Source organism: Anomaloglossus baeobatrachus, chromosome 6 (genome assembly GCF_048569485.1).
Source record: "Anomaloglossus baeobatrachus isolate aAnoBae1 chromosome 6, aAnoBae1.hap1, whole genome shotgun sequence".
Classification (NCBI taxonomy): domain Eukaryota; kingdom Metazoa; phylum Chordata; class Amphibia; order Anura; family Aromobatidae; genus Anomaloglossus; species Anomaloglossus baeobatrachus.
The window spans coordinates 120,521,761-120,539,184 of NC_134358.1; the positions used below are offsets into that span (position 1 = coordinate 120,521,761).

Genomic DNA, 17,424 nt, shown 5'->3' on the forward strand with positions numbered 1-17,424 from the left:
CTGTCAGGTTCAGTGCCAGTTTTCAAGATCAATGATCCTGCCCGCTATCCAATAGGCTAGCGTTTCTCCGGACCAGAAGCTGGATACTGTAACAGGTATGTGTTGCTCTGCTCACGACCCAGTGACTCGAACAGTCTTCTTCACCTAGTGGGTCATGTATCTCCTTCATCTTCGACTGAGGCGAGGACTGTGGTCTTCATGGACCCCTAACGTGGTACGGCAGCAACGGTCATTAGGTTGCTTCCCAGTGACCCGGGGGTTTTTTCCTACTGCAGACCACCCATTCAGGAAAACAGAAGGTAAGCCAGAATCCTCTGGCCAGTTCATTGTCTTCTCTTTCTGCAGCAGTTATTTACTCACTCTTCAGCGATCTGCATCCATCTCCTACCTCACACCATACGTGTAACGTGATCTCGAGGTAAGGTAACACGCGAACTTCTGACTGGAGGGTCGTGTGATTCACTCCCTGCAGCAACCACGGACCCCATGACGCAGCACGGCAGCAGCAGTTCTCATCCGGTCGCTTCCCAGTGGCCCGGGACCTTCTCCTACCTTGCACCATTCATCTAAGGTAGCCACAAGGTAGGGCTTTTCTCTCTTGACCGTACGTTGGCTGCATCGCTTCTTGAAGCAGCAGTCATTTTGGTTTTCAAATGAGGTAAGCAAGGGGCAGCTCTGTCTGCTAACCAATATGTTGTCCGTTTTACTTCCTGCCACCTTCCTCGGGTGGTTCATAGTTCTCCTGGTATCGGCCTATTCTTTGGCCTAGACCAGCCTTGGCCGCGCCCTCCACTAGGGTTCCGGCCAGGTACTGTAAAGGTTTAAAACCATATATCGTTACTTACATTTTCTCTCTTTCAGATAGTGATCAGATTCCCTCAGTCCCTCCACAGTCAACAGATGAAGTTAAGAACCAGACACCGGATCGTCTAACCAGTATTGATTCCACGGAGGACCAGCTTCACCAAGGGACTTCTAGTATCCTGACGGCCCAGTCATTAAGCCCACTCTTCCGGACAAGCTGTAAGGTTTCAAATAATTGTATTCTGTCTACTTTCCACAGCAGAATTCTTCAGGGAGCCCAGAATGCTCAGGCCACTGGGTGTCTCCACCCGAACATTCAACACTACAGCGAGTGTTCCCCGTCTAATCTGCCAATCTGCACTAACACCTAGACATGACCTGCTTCAGTTTCAGGCCAAGAGGGATCTATATTTCCCCTGTCCCGGGTCTACCTCCTTTTCCCCCTCTCGTAGCCATTCTGGATGGCCCTTGGAGATATGCTAGATCTCTCCGAAGTCCCCGCCATACCAAACTTCGCGACCACTCGCCACCGCTTGGTCTCAGACGCTTGTGCATTTCTGCACTTTTCAATCAGAGTTCCTGCCAGACCATTTAAACTCCCATATTCTGTCATTTCTTTCCCTTCGTCGTCACCTCTGGTTGTGACGTGATGACGCGTTTTATAATAATAATAGTAATAATAATAACACTTTACTCATTCTTCCATCACTCCTCCGTTTTTTCCTTGCCACCTTCCAAGGATAGGCGTCACTCCTCTGGTCGACGAGCGCTTAGGCCGGTCACATAGTCCAACCCTTCCTTGAGTCCCCTCGAAAGGGTTTTTCCTTCTCCCATTACAGGCCATACTTCCCAGGTCTTGGGCCCCTTTTTTTCCATTCGCAAGAGCCCTCTCCCATAGGGGGTTTTCTTTCCAGTAATTCACTTCAAAGGGCATCTAGTACCCGAGTCCAGAGTTTGAGTTTTCCCAGCCACGCCATTGTAGATGCCCGGACTCCCTTCTCCTGTCTGTCAGGTCATAGGGGTAATTGGTTATTGGATTGGTCTGAACCCGCTCGCCCTGCTACCTCCCTCGCTACCCGTATCGGCTGCTGTGACCCCGCCACTAGGCCCACTACCCCCGCAACCAGTAGCGTTACCCTGCATGTCCGCCCAGGCGGATCGACCTGTAGCCGGAGCCCGTGACCGACCGGAAGTGCTGCCCTGGAAAGTACAGAAGCCCGAGCCGGAGGCATTTACAGAGACTTCCCCCAAGCCGGAGCCGACAGCCGGAGCCGTGCAGAAGGCCCAGCAGAGGAAAGCCCCTGTGCCCATTCCCCACATCTCGGCTGAGGTTGCGCCGGGTTGCCGCTGCAAAGCAGCACCCCAGGCCAAGTCACCGCGGGACCTTCCACCCAGATTGTCAGTGGTGGGCAGTGTCCAGAAGGTCTCGCGGGGCCCGACCCGTGCGCCGGAGCTCGCAGCAGCTCCATATTGGGACAGGGAGCCGACGCCGCTGGGCCCGGAGATCGCGGAAAGGGAAAGGAAGAAGGCGGAATTGGTGGCCCGTACGATACGGGAAAAGGAGAGTTTGAGGCAAGCAACCTTCCGTGTCCGGGGCCCCCTATGTGAAGGGCAGGTGAGGCAGTTTGATGTCCGCCGGGGCTATGGCTTTATATATGAACCGGGCCTGGAGGCCGAAGTCTTTATAGCCCGGCGGGATGTTAATGCCCACCTGCCGGAGGAGCATCCAGCATCCGCAATCTGATGCCCGGAGACCTGGTGCAGTATACCCGGCACTGTGGGGAGAGGGGGTGGTTCGCATTGGATGCAAAGCTGAGGGGCAGTCAGGAGGCCCGAGTGCGCACTGCACCCCCTCCCCCAACCGACGCAGAGGAATCGGAGTGATGGCGGCGGTCCCCCGTTGCAACCACCAAAGTACCGTTTAAATGAATGAAAAGAATAATCCACCGAGAAGAGTCACCTGATTATCAGCTTGATTGCACCGGTCATTGCCGGCAACTGGTCCCCGTTGGGACCCCCCTTTTCAAATTATGCGTAGAAACTACTACGAACAGGCCCGAGAACTAGTAGGGCAACCATGAACTTGTGGCATGTAAATAAAAATGTTGTTGAGGCTTTCACCGTTACCGCCTCCGGAGAGGCAGATTGGAGGAAGGGCCCGCAGTGGAGCAGGCTGGGGCCCAGCCACCACCGGAACCGGTGGCGATCCTCTGGGGGTTTCAGGGGTTCCCCATGGACGTGGGTCCCCTGAAAAGGACAGAACCCGCTCGGGCAACTTGTGCTGGACTGGGGTCAAGGGGTGCTGCCTGTTTGCTTAGGGGCAGCATCAGGGCCAGGTTGCTTGGGTGGGAGAGAGCGGAAGCCGTAACCGTTACGCAACGTTAAAGTAAAAGTACCTCCCGATGTGGGAAGATGTTATTTTACTTGTAATCCCTGTTTTACCGTTATCTTTTTCAGTTGTGAAAATAAAACCGGTGATGGACGGGCAGCCCGCGGACGGTCTGCATTTTACTAAGGGGGAATGTGGCGCCCTGGACAAGCCAGGGGCCACAGAGAACAACACCCACACACCCCACTGTTGTGAATGTTAGTTATGTCTTTGCTGCTGGGAGGCTCCCTCTGGTGGCCAGGAAGGGTTTGGACAGAGACCAGGTGGGTTGTGCAGTGGGTGTTTCCTTTCCTAACTCTCTGCTTATTTAAGTCCTGGTCTGATTGCAGGCTGTTGACGGATGTCAGTTGTTCTTTGTATCTTTAGCCTGCTTGATCCTGCTTTACACCACATCTTCCCCAGATAAGTGCTTGCTCTTTATTTATGGTCTGGTTCTTTGTTTATCTGGGTTTGTCATTTTGCTGTGGTTATTTTCATTTTATTTGCTTGCAGGGATTTTCCCCCTTAGTGGATTGTTGAGGAACTCCCTGCAGTTCTGTGTGGAATAAAGCTCCTTTGGGTCCATGTGTTTGTGGCTTGTTGACTTTGTTATGATTCTTGTTTTCTGTTCATTGGTATGACAAGGGCACCTGGTATAGGACGGAGTTCAGATCGAGCGATCTGAGGGCCTTTTTGTACTATCAGGAAGTTGGTATTTTGCAGGGTTTTTCTCTGGCAACCATCAGTCCCTTTCCTGTCTTTTCCTATTTTAGTCAGCGGGGGCCTCACCTTTTGCTAATCCGGTCATCTACCTGTGTATTGTGTTTTTCCTATGTCACCGCAGTCTTTGAATGTGGGGGGCTTGCTATTCTTGTCTATTTTCTGAGGCAGAGTTATTCATCTTTCCTACCTTTAGGATAGTTAGTTCTCCGGCTGGGTTCGCGGTGCACAGGATGTTAGTTCACCCCTCGGCTACTTCTAGTTGTGTTGGTTAGTAAGGGGATGGCGGCCAGATTAGTTGCCAATGCTAGTCACCTTTTTGCCAATGATTTGTGGTGGTCTTCCATGGTTCCGGATCATAACAGTACATCCGGCCAACCAAATTTAAAGGGTACTCTTAAGAGGGAAAAAAAAAAAAAACTGCTGAGAATTTTTTTTTTTTGGTGTTTTTCCTCTTCTTCTTTGGGTTCTGTGGAAGATTTCTTTTGTCTAGCATGGATGAATTGGGTGAGCGTGTTGCTCATCTTGATGCTAAGGTTCATCGTATAGAGTCTTTTCTTGCACAGACTCCCCTTGCAGAGCCTAAGATTCCTGTTCCTGAATTTTTTTCGGGGGATAGGTCGAGATTTTTGAGCTTCAAAAATAATTGTAAATTATTTTTTGACCTGCGCCCTAAGTCCTCAGGGAATCCCGTACAGCAGGTTAAGATGGTCATCTCCTTGCTGCGTGGTGACCCTCAGGACTGGGCCTTCTCTTTAGCGTCTGATGATCCGATTCTCAATGATGTTGACTCCTTTTTTAAGGCCTTGGGATTATTATATGACGAACCCAATATTGTGGACCAAGCAGAAAAGGTCTTGTTGTCCTTAACTCAGGGCTTGGATTCTGCAGAAACGTTTTGTCAGAAATTTCGTAAGTGGGCGGTCCTTACCAAATGGAATGATGATGCGCTTGCGGCTCTTTTTCGCAAGGGTATTGCGGATGCTGTGAAGGATGTAATGGTAGGATTTCCTGTCCCTTCTGGTCTTGATGCCTCTATGACCTTGGCCATTCAGATTGATAGGCGTTTACGTGAGCGCGGGAAGATACCTGCTGGTTTTGTGCCTGTGGAACAGCCTTTGGAGCCTATGGAGTGTGATAGGGTCCTTTCTAATGCTAGTCAGCAGGGGTTCAGACGGAAGAATAGACTGTGCTTCTATTGTGGAGACGCTTCTCATAACATCTCTGTCTGCCCTAAACGTGAAAGGAGATTGGCTACTTCTGTTACTGTGGGTTCTTTGCAACCAAAGTTTCTTTTGTCTGTCACATTTATTTGCTCATTGTCTTCCTTTTCTGCATTTGCCTTTGTGGACGTAGGGGCAGCGCTCAATTTGATGGATTTTGGGTTTGCTAGGGATTGTGGTTTTCCCATGGTTCCTTTGCAAACTCCTATTCCTTTAAGGGGCATTGATGCTACCCCTTTGGCAGAACATAAACCCCAATTTTGGACCCAGGTGCCTATGAGAGTTGCACCAGCGCATCAGGAAACTTGTACATTTTTAGTATTGCATAATCTACAGGATACCTTGGTACTGGGATTTCCGTGGTTGCAGACCCATAATCCAGTTATTGACTGGAGATCCTTGTAGGTAGCTAGTTGGAGTTGTCAAGGTGTGCATCAGGACCTTTCCGTGTCGTCCACGTCTGCTCAGGCAGTTGATGTTCCGGCTTTCTTGTCTGATTTTCGTGATGTATTTAATGACCAGGAATCTGATTCTCTGCCCCCACATCGGGACTGTGACTGTGCCATTGAGTTGGTGCCCGGTTGTAAATTTCCCAAGGGGCGGATTTTCAACTTGTCTGTTCCCGAACATGATGCCATGCGGTCATACATCAGAGAATCATTGGAGAGGGGGCACATTCGGCCCTCATCTTCTCCTTTGGGTGCTGGCTTCTTCTTTGTTGCTAAGAAAGATGGTTTGTTGACTCCTTGTATTGATTACCGTCTTCTTAATAAAATTACAGTCAAATATCAGTACCCTTTGCCTCTGATGTCTGATCTGTTCTCTAGAGTGAAGAGTGCCAAATGGTTTACGAAACTGGATCTCAAGGGTGCGTATAATCTCACCCGTATTAAGGAGGGTGATTAATGGAAGACGGCTTTTAATACTCCTGAGGGGCATTTTGAGTACCTAGTGATGCTTTTTGGGCTCACTAATGCACCCTCAGTCTTCCAGGCCTTCATGAATGGTATTTTTCGGGACCTTATTGGTAAATTTTTGATTGTGTATTTGGATGACATCTTGATTTTTTCTGATGATTGGGACTCTCATGTGGGGCAAGTACGGGAGGTTTTTCAGATACTTAAGGATAATGCACTGTACGTTAAGGGGTCAAAGTGCCTCTTTGGGGTGCAAAGGATTTCCTTTTTGGGCTTCATCCTGTCTCCCTCCGCTATTGAAATGGACCCGGTTAAGGTTCAAGCTATTTACGACTGGGTGCAACCGACTTCTCTAAAATCCCTGCAGCAATTTTTGGGGTTTGCTAATTTTTACCGTAAATTTATAGCCAATTTTTCTACTATTGTCAAGCCTCTGACAGATTTGACAAAGAAGGGAGCTGATGCTGAGCATTGGACCCCTGAGGCTATTGTGGCCTTCCAGGAGCTTAAAAGGCGATTCACTTCTGTCCCAGTTCTGCAGCAACCTGATGTGTCTCGCCCATTTCAAGTTGAGATCGATGCCTCAGAGATCGGAGCAGGTGCTGTTCTGTCTCAACGAGACGCTACTTCGGGTAAACTTAAGCCCTGTGCCTTTTTCTCTCGGAAGTTTGCTCCTTCTGAACGGAATTATGATGTGGGGAACCGGGAATTATTGGCTATGAAGTGGGCATTTGAAGAGTGGAGGCATTGGTTGGAGGGGGCTAGACATCGAGTTGTGGTGCTTACAGACCACAAGAATCTCATCTATCTGGAATCGGCCAAGAGGTTGAATCCTCGGCAGGCCAGGTGGGCTTTGTTTTTTACCCGGTTTAATTTTGTGGTCTCTTTTTTGCCGGGCACCAAGAATGTTAAGGCCAATGCCCTTTCCAGGAGTTTCTGCGCTGACTCTTTGGAGGTTGTCGAACCGTCTACTATCCTGAATGATGGTGTAGTTTTCTCGGCTATTTCGCCTGATCTGCGGTTGGCACTGGCGGAATTTCAGGGGGATAAACCTGAGAGATGTCCTACAGGGAAACTGTTTGTCCCAGACCAATGGAGAGACCGAGTTGTCTCTGAGGTTCATTGCTCTGTTTTGGCGGGTCATCCTGGCATTTTTGGTACTCTGGATCTTGTGAGACGCTCTTTTTGGTCCCGAGATGTCCGTCGTTTTGTGCAGTCGTGTGGAGTTTGTTCTAGGTCCAAGCCCTGTTCACGTTCTAGTGGGCTATTATTGCCTTTGCCTGTACCTAAGAAACCTTGGACGCACATCTCTATGGATTTTATTTCAGAGCTTCCCGTCTCTCAGAAAATGACTGTGATTTGGGTGATCTGTGACAGATTCTCCAAGATGGTCCACTTGGTTCCCCTATCTAAGTTGCCGTCTTCATCAGAGTTGGTGCCTTTGTTTTTGCAACATGTTGTCCGTTTGCATGGTATTCCCGAAAACATTGTTTCTGACAGAGGGGTGCAGTTTGTATCCAGGTTTTGGAGGATTTTTATCTCCAAATTAGGTGTTCAGCTGTCTTTCTCCTCGGCGTTTCATCCTCAGACCAATGGTCAGACTGAAAGGGCTAACCAGACCCTGGAACCCTATTTACGGTGTTTTGTTTCTGCGGATCAGGATGACTGGGTTTTGTTTTTGCCTTTGGCTGAATTTGCCCTTAACAATAGAGCTAGCTCTACCACGTTGGTGTCCCCCTTTTTCTGCAATTTTGGGTATCACCCTAGGTTCCTCTCAGGGCAGCTTGAGGCGTCTGACTGTCCGGGGGTGGATTCGGTGGTCGACAGAATGCAGCAGATTTGGGGGCAGGTAGTGGATAAATTGTTTCAGTCCCAAGAAACTGCCCAAAAGTTTGCCAACCGGCGTCGGACTGTTGGTCCCCGGTTTAAAGTAGGGGACATGGTGTGGTTGTCCTCTAAAAATATTCCTATGAGAGTTCCGTCTCCTAAATTTAAGCCCAGATTTATTGGACCTTATAAGATTTCGGAGATTATTAATCCTGTATCTTTCCGTTTGACTCTGCCTGCGTCATTTAAGATTCACAATGTCTTCCATAAATCCTTGTTGAAGAAACATGTGGAGCCGGCAGTTCCTGCAGCAGCGCCTCCTGACCCTGTTTTGGTACAAGGGGATCTGGAGTATGAGGTTAAAAAAATTCTGGATTCCCGTCGCAGTAGGCGTCAGCTTCAGTACCTTGTGAAATGGAAGGGTTATGGGCAGGAGGATAACTCTTGGTTTGTGGCTTCTGACATTCATGCGGACAGGTTGGTTCACGCCTTCCATCATGCTCATCCCGAGCGACCCGGTGGCGTGGGTGAGGGTTCGGTGACCCCTCCTAAAGGGGGGGGGGGTACTGTTGTGAATGTTAGTTATGTCTTGGCTGCTGGGAGGCTCCCTCTGGTGGCCAGGAAGGGTTTGGACAGAGACCAGGTGGGTTGTGCAGTGTGTGTTTCCTTTCCTAACTCTCTGCTTATTTAAGTCCTGGTCTGATTGCAGGCTGTTGCCGGATGTCAGTTGTTCTTTGTATCTTTAGCCTGCTTGATCCTGCTTTACACCACATCTTCCCCAGATAAGTGCTTGCTCTTTATTTATGGTCTGGTTCTTTGTTTATCTGGGTTTGTCATTTTGCTGTGGTTATTTTCAGTTTATTTGCCCGGCGGTACCGGACCGGTACACAAAGAGAAGTCAGCACCATCTGGCAGGGGCTTACGGACCCCGGCAAGGCTAGGAGTCACCGTGAATTTGCCAAATCTGTCAGCGAAGGGAACCTCCTGGGTTTCCCAGCAGCCAAGTCCCGACAGAAGGCAACAGTCCAACCGTGAGAGGGAAACACAGCCACCGCCAAGGCTACCGTTCCCAGGGCCAGAGCCTGCGGGCAAAAGGGGCTCCTCCAGCCCATATCCAAGCTGGGGAGCGGGTTACCGGTGGGAACCCATTGGAACCGTTTACCGTACATAGGTGCAGGGAAAGGCAGTCACCATCAACCTGCCGGGAGAAACAACACCGCAGCCGTCTGTGGGACCCATCCATCCAGCCGTGTGTTTTACCGAGAACTGTGTCCTCATCATTGGCTGAGTGAGTAGCACAGCGCTGCCCCCGCGACCCTGCACCTCACCAGGCCCTGTAAGCCGCCTGTCATCAATCCCTACCCCATCACCGGGCCAACCAACCCCCTACCCACGGGAGGGGAGAACTAACATCAAAGCTGCTCCCTGTCACCGCTCCCAGGATCCCCGTATAGAGCAGCGGTGGTGTCACCAATATCACCACAACCGTGGGTGGCGTCACGGACAATATCCAATCCCCACAATCAAAACACCCTTTTCACTCACGGGCGAGGAGCGCCGCTCGAGTCCCCGGGATCCGGCCCACCGCTCGAGCCACCACCGCGCAGCGGCAGCAGCAGCCGGACCAGAGCAGTGCGAGAGCGTAGCGTCCCCTCTTCCGCCCGCGACACTAGCGTCATTCTCCGCTCCCATTGGCATGTCCATCACATGATCCTTGGGCACCGGTAGGTTGTCATGATAGCTGGGGGTCAACTGATGACCTGTGTCTGTTATGATGATCTTCCAGCGAACGCTGGCTGTGAGCCGGCTTTCATAGGAGACTGAAATTTGCTATACAGAGCGGTGCTGATGTACTGCTCTGTACAGCTCAAGTGTTCGGATGATCACAGCTTCAGGTTAAGGGGAATATTAAATACAATAAAAAGTGGGTGTGTGGGGGGTATAAATATGAAAACTATAAAAAACAAAAAAAACAACAAGTTTTAATCACCCCTTTTGCCCCATTGAATATAAAACAAAAAATAAAATACACATAATTTGCTTTTGCTGCATTTAGAAATGTCCAATCTATCAAAACGTAAAATAAATTACCGTAATCCCATCACTAAACGGTGCAATGGAAGAAAAAAAAAATCAAAACACCGGAATTTCGTTTTTTTCTAGTTGGCGCAACAGTACAATAAAATGCAATAAGAGACAATCAAAAATGATATGAGTAAAAATGTCAACTCAGGATTCAGAACGGAAACAATAAGCCCTCACACAGCCCCAGATCCTGAAAAACCAAATCGTTAGGGTTCATGAAAAATGGTGACACAAGCAAAATTTTTTTTAGTTACAAATTACCGTACATTTGGTATTTATGTACTGTTTCTGACCTGGAGAATCATATTGCCATATTTACCATATTGTGAGCATAGTAAATAAAAGAAAAAAACAATTGTGGAATTGAACTTTTTTTTGCAATTTCCCCACCCTTGGAATTTTTTCCCCTATTTTCCAGTATACTACATCATATAATTAATGGTGTCATTCAAAAGTGCAGCTCGTCACACAAAAAACAAGCACTCATATGGCTATCTTGATGGAAAAGCAAAAAAAGTTATGGCTCTTGGAAGAAAGGTAGGAAAATACAAAAATGAAAAAAAAAAAACAAAAAAAAGAGAAAAACAGCAGAAAATCACCATGGCGTGAAGAATTCCTGTGCAAAAAAACCCAGCAGAAAAACCTTTGCATTTACGCTATATGTGAACATGCAATTAATGTCCAAGCAAAGTGTGTACAATCTGATTAAATCCCCATCCGCTGTGTGGCTAAAGATGCTGCTGAACTGTGTGGTTTTGGTGCTTTTTTTTTTTTTCTCCATTAACTTTTATGTAAAGCCTTGAGAAAAAAAAAAAAAAAAGATATATATTTTTAAGCACAGACTCAAACTTTTTCTGAGGAATTATAAACGCATAAAAATGTGGATTCACGTCTGTATCAAATAAGGGGCAACATGAATGAAAAACTGCAGCAAAAACACCAGAATTAGAGAAGATTGTTATTGCATTGTGTGGTATGGAAACCTGCAGAAAACGTGAAGAAGCAGTTGAAAAACCACAGCAATTATTTATCGGCATTACATTTTCATTACATTTTTTATGAATTTAATAAAGAAAAATAAATTAGTCACGCCATTTTCTACACCATTTCTGATCACAATAAATAATTTGATTGTAACGTCTGGCACAACATACCAATTACAGGGACACTAAACAGGTCTATATTTTCTGATTTGTGATTGTTGGGGGTTTTTTTAGAGCAAGTTTAAAAGTGCCATTATTGCAATATTTGTTTCAATATTTTATAATAGTTTACTATGAATAATAATAAAAATCACTTTTATTCTCCCTCTAGAATACAGGGCCATAGAGCTACACTGCTATGTACAATGTATGTCTATGTACCAGTATAATCTGTCTGTGGGGGTCAGAGCCTGCACTGGAGCTTCAATATTAAAAAATTCTCCCAGTTTCATCAGTAGAGCCTGTGGCTCATTGCTTTAGTAGCTGCTGTTTGCAATTGTAGAGGTTTGGGTTCAAGTCCCAGAGAGACTCACAAAATAAGAGAAAATAAAATTTGCAATTTTTTTTTCATTATGCTTTTAGTAATTTTATAGGAACAAAAAAAATTTGACATTTTTTACACCTCTTGAATACAGGACCTCCAAACACACTGCAATGTACAAATGTATATATGTATCCGTATGATCTGGTTCTAGGTTCACTGTGTGAAATAAAGCTCGTATACCTATTCTCCTATCTTTCTCAATGTGGGCTGTGGCTCATAGCTAAAATCCGCTGCCTGCCAACATGGAGGTTGTGAGTTTGAGTCTTGTGGAGATCAGATCAGACCAGAGAAGAAGAGAATTGGATGTTTATTTCTCATGTGTGTGCCGAGAGATGCCGCTATGGTCCGAGGAGGAGCTATGGAGCCGGCACAGAGTGTGAGAAAGCCACCGGGACCAAAGTTCTGATATGCTGGGGCAGCGAGACTGAGCCCTTAATCAGGACAGTCCCGCTGAATCCAGGACGGGTGGGAGCTATGCATAATAAATATGGCACACACCCTGTATAACACTTTCTGAATGATTTTCTTCCTTATTGGTTCTTGTTGGATGGAAAACAGCACATGATTATTAAAACCATCCTATAAATGTGCCTTAAACGGTCAATGATTTTTTTAGCTCTTACCATTATATTTCTTGCAGTCCTCTATAAAATTCTCTAGACCTCGGCTCCTGTCCATGTATATGAGAGCAGATTCCCTCATGTGGTTAAACACTGGAGCCCAGCTCATGTCTGTCCACCGGCTGTCCTGTCACACAAAGCCGTCCTGTCAGAAATACACATTACAGGCCTATTATATGCAAAGAACCTGTTAATCACAAACAGTTCAGTCCCGTCAGAAACACATTACAGGCACAGTACCCAGTCCCATCACACTCTCACAGCGCCCAGTCCTGTCACACACACACACAGCGCCCAGTCCTGTCACACATATAGTGCCCAGTCCTGTCACAAACATACAGCGCCTAGTCCTCTCACACCTATAGTGCCCAGTCCTGTCATACACATAGTGCCCAGTCCTGTCACACATATACAGCACCCAATCCTGTCACATATACAGTGCCCAATCCTGTCACACACATACAGCGCCCAGTCCTGTCACACCTATAGTGCCCAGTCCTGTCACACCTATAGTGCCCAGTCCTGTCATACACATAGTGCCCAGTCCTGTCATACACATAGTGCCCAGTCCTGTCACACATATACAGCGCCCAATCCTGTCACACATATACAGCGCCCAATCCTGTCACACACATACAGTGCCCAATCCTGTCACACACATACAGCGCCCAGTCCTGTCACACATATAGTGCCCAGTCCTGTCACACCTATTGTGCCCAGTCCTGTCACACCTATTGTGCCCAGTCCTGTCACACACATACAGCGCCCAGTCCTGTCACACATATAGTGCCCAGTCCTGTCACACACATACAGCGCCCAGTCCTGTCACACCTATAGTGCCCAGTCCTGTCACACACATAGTGCCCAGTCCTGTCACACACATAGTGCCCAGTCCTGTCACACATATACAGCACCCAATCCTGTCACATATACAGTGCCCAATCCTGTCACACACATACAGCGCCCAGTCCTGTCACACCTATAGTGCCCAGTCCTGTCACACCTATAGTGCCCAGTCCTGTCATACACATAGTGCCCAGTCCTGTCATACACATAGTGCCCAGTCCTGTCACACATATACAGCACCCAATCCTGTCACATATACAGTGCCCAATCCTGTCACACACATACAGCGCCCAGTCCTGTCACACCTATAGTGCCCAGTCCTGTCACACCTATAGTGCCCAGTCCTGTCATACACATAGTGCCCAGTCCTGTCATACACATAGTGCCCAGTCCTGTCACACATATACAGCGCCCAATCCTGTCACACATATACAGCGCCCAATCCTGTCACACACATACAGTGCCCAATCCTGTCACACACATACAGCGCCCAGTCCTGTCACACATATAGTGCCCAGTCCTGTCACACCTATTGTGCCCAGTCCTGTCACACCTATTGTGCCCAGTCCTGTCACACACATACAGCGCCCAGTCCTGTCACACATATAGTGCCCAGTCCTGTCACACACATACAGCGCCCAGTCCTGTCACACCTATAGTGCCCAGTCCTGTCACACACATAGTGCCCAGTCCTGTCATACACATAGTGCCCAGTCCTGTCACACATATACAGCACCCAATCCTGTCACATATACAGTGCCCAATCCTGTCACACACATACAGCGCCCAGTCCTGTCACACCTATAGTGCCCAGTCCTGTCACACCTATAGTGCCCAGTCCTGTCATACACATAGTGCCCAGTCCTGTCATACACATAGTGCCCAGTCCTGTCACACATATACAGCGCCCAATCCTGTCACACATATACAGCGCCCAATCCTGTCACACACATACAGTGCCCAATCCTGTCACACACATACAGCGCCCAGTCCTGTCACACATATAGTGCCCAGTCCTGTCACACCTATTGTGCCCAGTCCTGTCACACCTATTGTGCCCAGTCCTGTCACACACATACAGCGCCCAGTCCTGTCACACATATAGTGCCCAGTCCTGTCACACACATACAGCGCCCAGTCCTGTCACACCTATAGTGCCCAGTCCTGTCACACACATAGTGCCCAGTCCTGTCACACACATACAGCGCCCAGTCCTGTCACATATATAGTGCCCAGTCCTGTCACACACATACAGCGCCCAGTCCTGTCACACCTATAGTGCCCAGTCCTGTCACACCTATAGTGCCCAGTCCTATCACACACATACAGCGCCCAGTCCTGTCACACATATAGTGCCCAGTCCTGTCACACACATACAGCGCCCAGTCCTATCACACACATACAGCGCCCAATCCTGTCACACATATAGTGCCCAGTCCTGTCACACACATACAGCGCCCAGTCCTGTCACATATATAGTGCCCAGTCCTGTCACACACATACAGCGCCCAATCCTGTCACACATATAGTGCCCAGTCCTGTCACACATACAGCGCCCAGTCCTCTCACATACTCAGCCCAGTCCTGTCACACATACAGCGCCCAGTCCTCTCACATACTCAGCCCAGTCCTGTCACACATACAGCGCCCAGTCCTGTCACATACTCAGCCCAGTCCTGTCACACATATAGTGCCCAGTCCTGTCACACATACAGCGCCCAGTCCTCTCACATACTCAGCCCAGTCCTGTCACACATACAGCGCCCAGTCCTGTCACATACTCAGAGCCCAGTCCTATCACACATACTCAGCCCAGTCCTGTCAAACATACAGTGTCCAGTCCTGTCACATACTCAGAGCCCAGTCCTATCACACATACTCAGCCCAGTCCTGTCAAACATACAGTGTCCAGTCCTGTCACATACTCAGCCCAGTCCTGTCACATACTCAGCCCAGTCCTGTCACACACATACAGCGCCCAGTCCTGTCACATATATAGTGCCCAGTCCTGTCACACACATACAGCGCCCAATCCTGTCACACATATAGTGCCCAGTCCTGTCACACATACAGCGCCCAGTCCTGTCACATACTCAGAGCCCAGTCCTATCACACATACTCAGCCCAGTCCTGTCAAACATACAGTGTCCAGTCCTGTCACATACTCAGCCCAGTCCTGTCACATACTCAGCCCAGTCCTGTCACACACATACAGCGCCCAGTCCTGTCACATATATAGTGCCCAGTCCTGTCACACACATACAGCGCCCAATCCTGTCACACATATAGTGCCCAGTCCTGTCACACATATAGTGCCCAGTCCTGTCACACATACAGCGCCCAGTCCTGTCACATACTCAGAGCCCAGTCCTGTCACACACATACAGCGCCCAGTCCTGTCACATACTCAGAGCCCAGTCCTATCACACATACTCAGCCCAGTCCTGTCAAACATACAGTGTCCAGTCCTGTCACACATACAGCGCCCAGTCCTCTCACATACTCAGCCCAGTCCTGTCACACATACAGCGCCCAGTCCTGTCACATACTCAGAGCCCAGTCCTATCACACATACTCAGCCCAGTCCTGTCAAACATACAGTGTCCAGTCCTGTCACATACTCAGCCCAGTCCTGTCACATACTCAGCCCAGTCCTGTCACACACATACAGCGCCCAGTCCTGTCACATATATAGTGCCCAGTCCTGTCACATATATAGTGCCCAGTCCTGTCACACACATACAGCGCCCAATCCTGTCACACATATAGTGCCCAGTCCTGTCACACACATACAGCGCCCAGTCCTGTCACATATATAGTGCCCAGTCCTGTCACACACATACAGCGCCCAATCCTGTCACACATATAGTGCCCAGTCCTGTCACACATATAGTGCCCAGTCTTGTCACACATACAGCGCCCAGTCCTCTCACATACTCAGCCCAGTCCTGTCACACATACAGCGCCCAGTCCTGTCACATACTCAGAGCCCAGTCCTATCACACATACTCAGCCCAGTCCTGTCAAACATACAGTGTCCAGTCCTGTCACATACTCAGCCCAGTCCTGTCACATACTCAGCCCAGTCCTGTCACACACATACAGCGCCCAATCCTGTCACACATATAGTGCCCAGTCCTGTCACACATATAGTGCCCAGTCCTGTCACACATACAGCGCCCAGTCCTCTCACATACTCAGCCCAGTCCTGTCACACATACAGCGCCCAGTCCTGTCACATACTCAGAGCCCAGTCCTATCACACATACTCAGCCCAGTCCTGTCAAACATACAGTGTCCAGTCCTGTCACATACTCAGCCCAGTCCTGTCACATACTCAGCCCAGTCCTGTCACACACATACAGCGCCCAGTCCTGTCACATATATAGTGCCCAGTCCTGTCACATATATAGTGCCCAGTCCTGTCACACACATACAGCGCCCAATCCTGTCACACATATAGTGCCCAGTCCTGTCACACACATACAGCGCCCAGTCCTGTCACATATATAGTGCCCAGTCCTGTCACACACATACAGCGCCCAATCCTGTCACACATATAGTGCCCAGTCCTGTCACACATATAGTGCCCAGTCTTGTCACACATACAGCGCCCAGTCCTCTCACATACTCAGCCCAGTCCTGTCACACATACAGCGCCCAGTCCTGTCACATACTCAGAGCCCAGTCCTATCACACATACTCAGCCCAGTCCTGTCAAACATACAGTGTCCAGTCCTGTCACATACTCAGCCCAGTCCTGTCACATACTCAGCCCAGTCCTGTCACACACATACAGCGCCCAATCCTGTCACACATATAGTGCCCAGTCCTGTCACACATATAGTGCCCAGTCCTGTCACACATACAGCGCCCAGTCCTCTCACATACTCAGCCCAGTCCTGTCACACATACAGCGCCCAGTCCTGTCACATACTCAGAGCCCAGTCCTATCACACATACTCAGCCCAGTCCTGTCAAACATACAGTGTCCAGTCCTGTCACATACTCAGCCCAGTCCTGTCACAAATGGACAATCCAATTGCGTCAGATTTACATAACTCAGTCCTATCACCAATACACGTTTAGGCCTCTCGCCCCCTACGATGCAGAGTGCTGTACCATTCTTACAGCTTAGTTCTGTTACAAATGCTGAGCCCAGTCTTCTAAGCTTGGTTTCACCTAACCAGGGGAAACACCGACCATATTTGGCTCACAATAGAGTATTGCGATCATAGTACGGTGTGATTAACAGATGATAGAATAAGACGTACGGCCAGTTTCCGACATCTGATTTTCACTTTTTTATTTTGCAACCGTATTTTTTAGGCATAGAGCATACACTCATTATATTCAAAAGGCTTGTTCACGTATAGACAGTATTTTTTTTTTAAATAAACAGAGCTGTCTGTCATGATTCATGGTTAAAAAGGAAAAGAAAAAAAAAAAAAAGAAGGATAATACGATATTTGGAAGCCATCTGTGTT

General features: G+C 48.5%; 1 protein-coding gene across 2 annotated transcripts in view; it reads right to left on the bottom strand.

Moving 5' to 3' along the window:
* The window catches only part of MCMDC2 (minichromosome maintenance domain containing 2), a 125,504-nt gene extending 113,274 nt beyond the window's left edge, over window positions 1–12,230 (bottom strand). For both annotated transcript variants that reach the window (XM_075353212.1, XM_075353211.1), the window contains exon 1: window positions 12,095–12,230. In XM_075353212.1, the coding sequence (XP_075209327.1) occupies window positions 12,095–12,200 (106 nt within the window). In that variant the 5' untranslated portion in view covers window positions 12,201–12,230. The remainder of the gene's footprint in view (window positions 1–12,094) is intronic.
* Window positions 12,231–17,424: the final 5,194 nt, after the last annotated feature.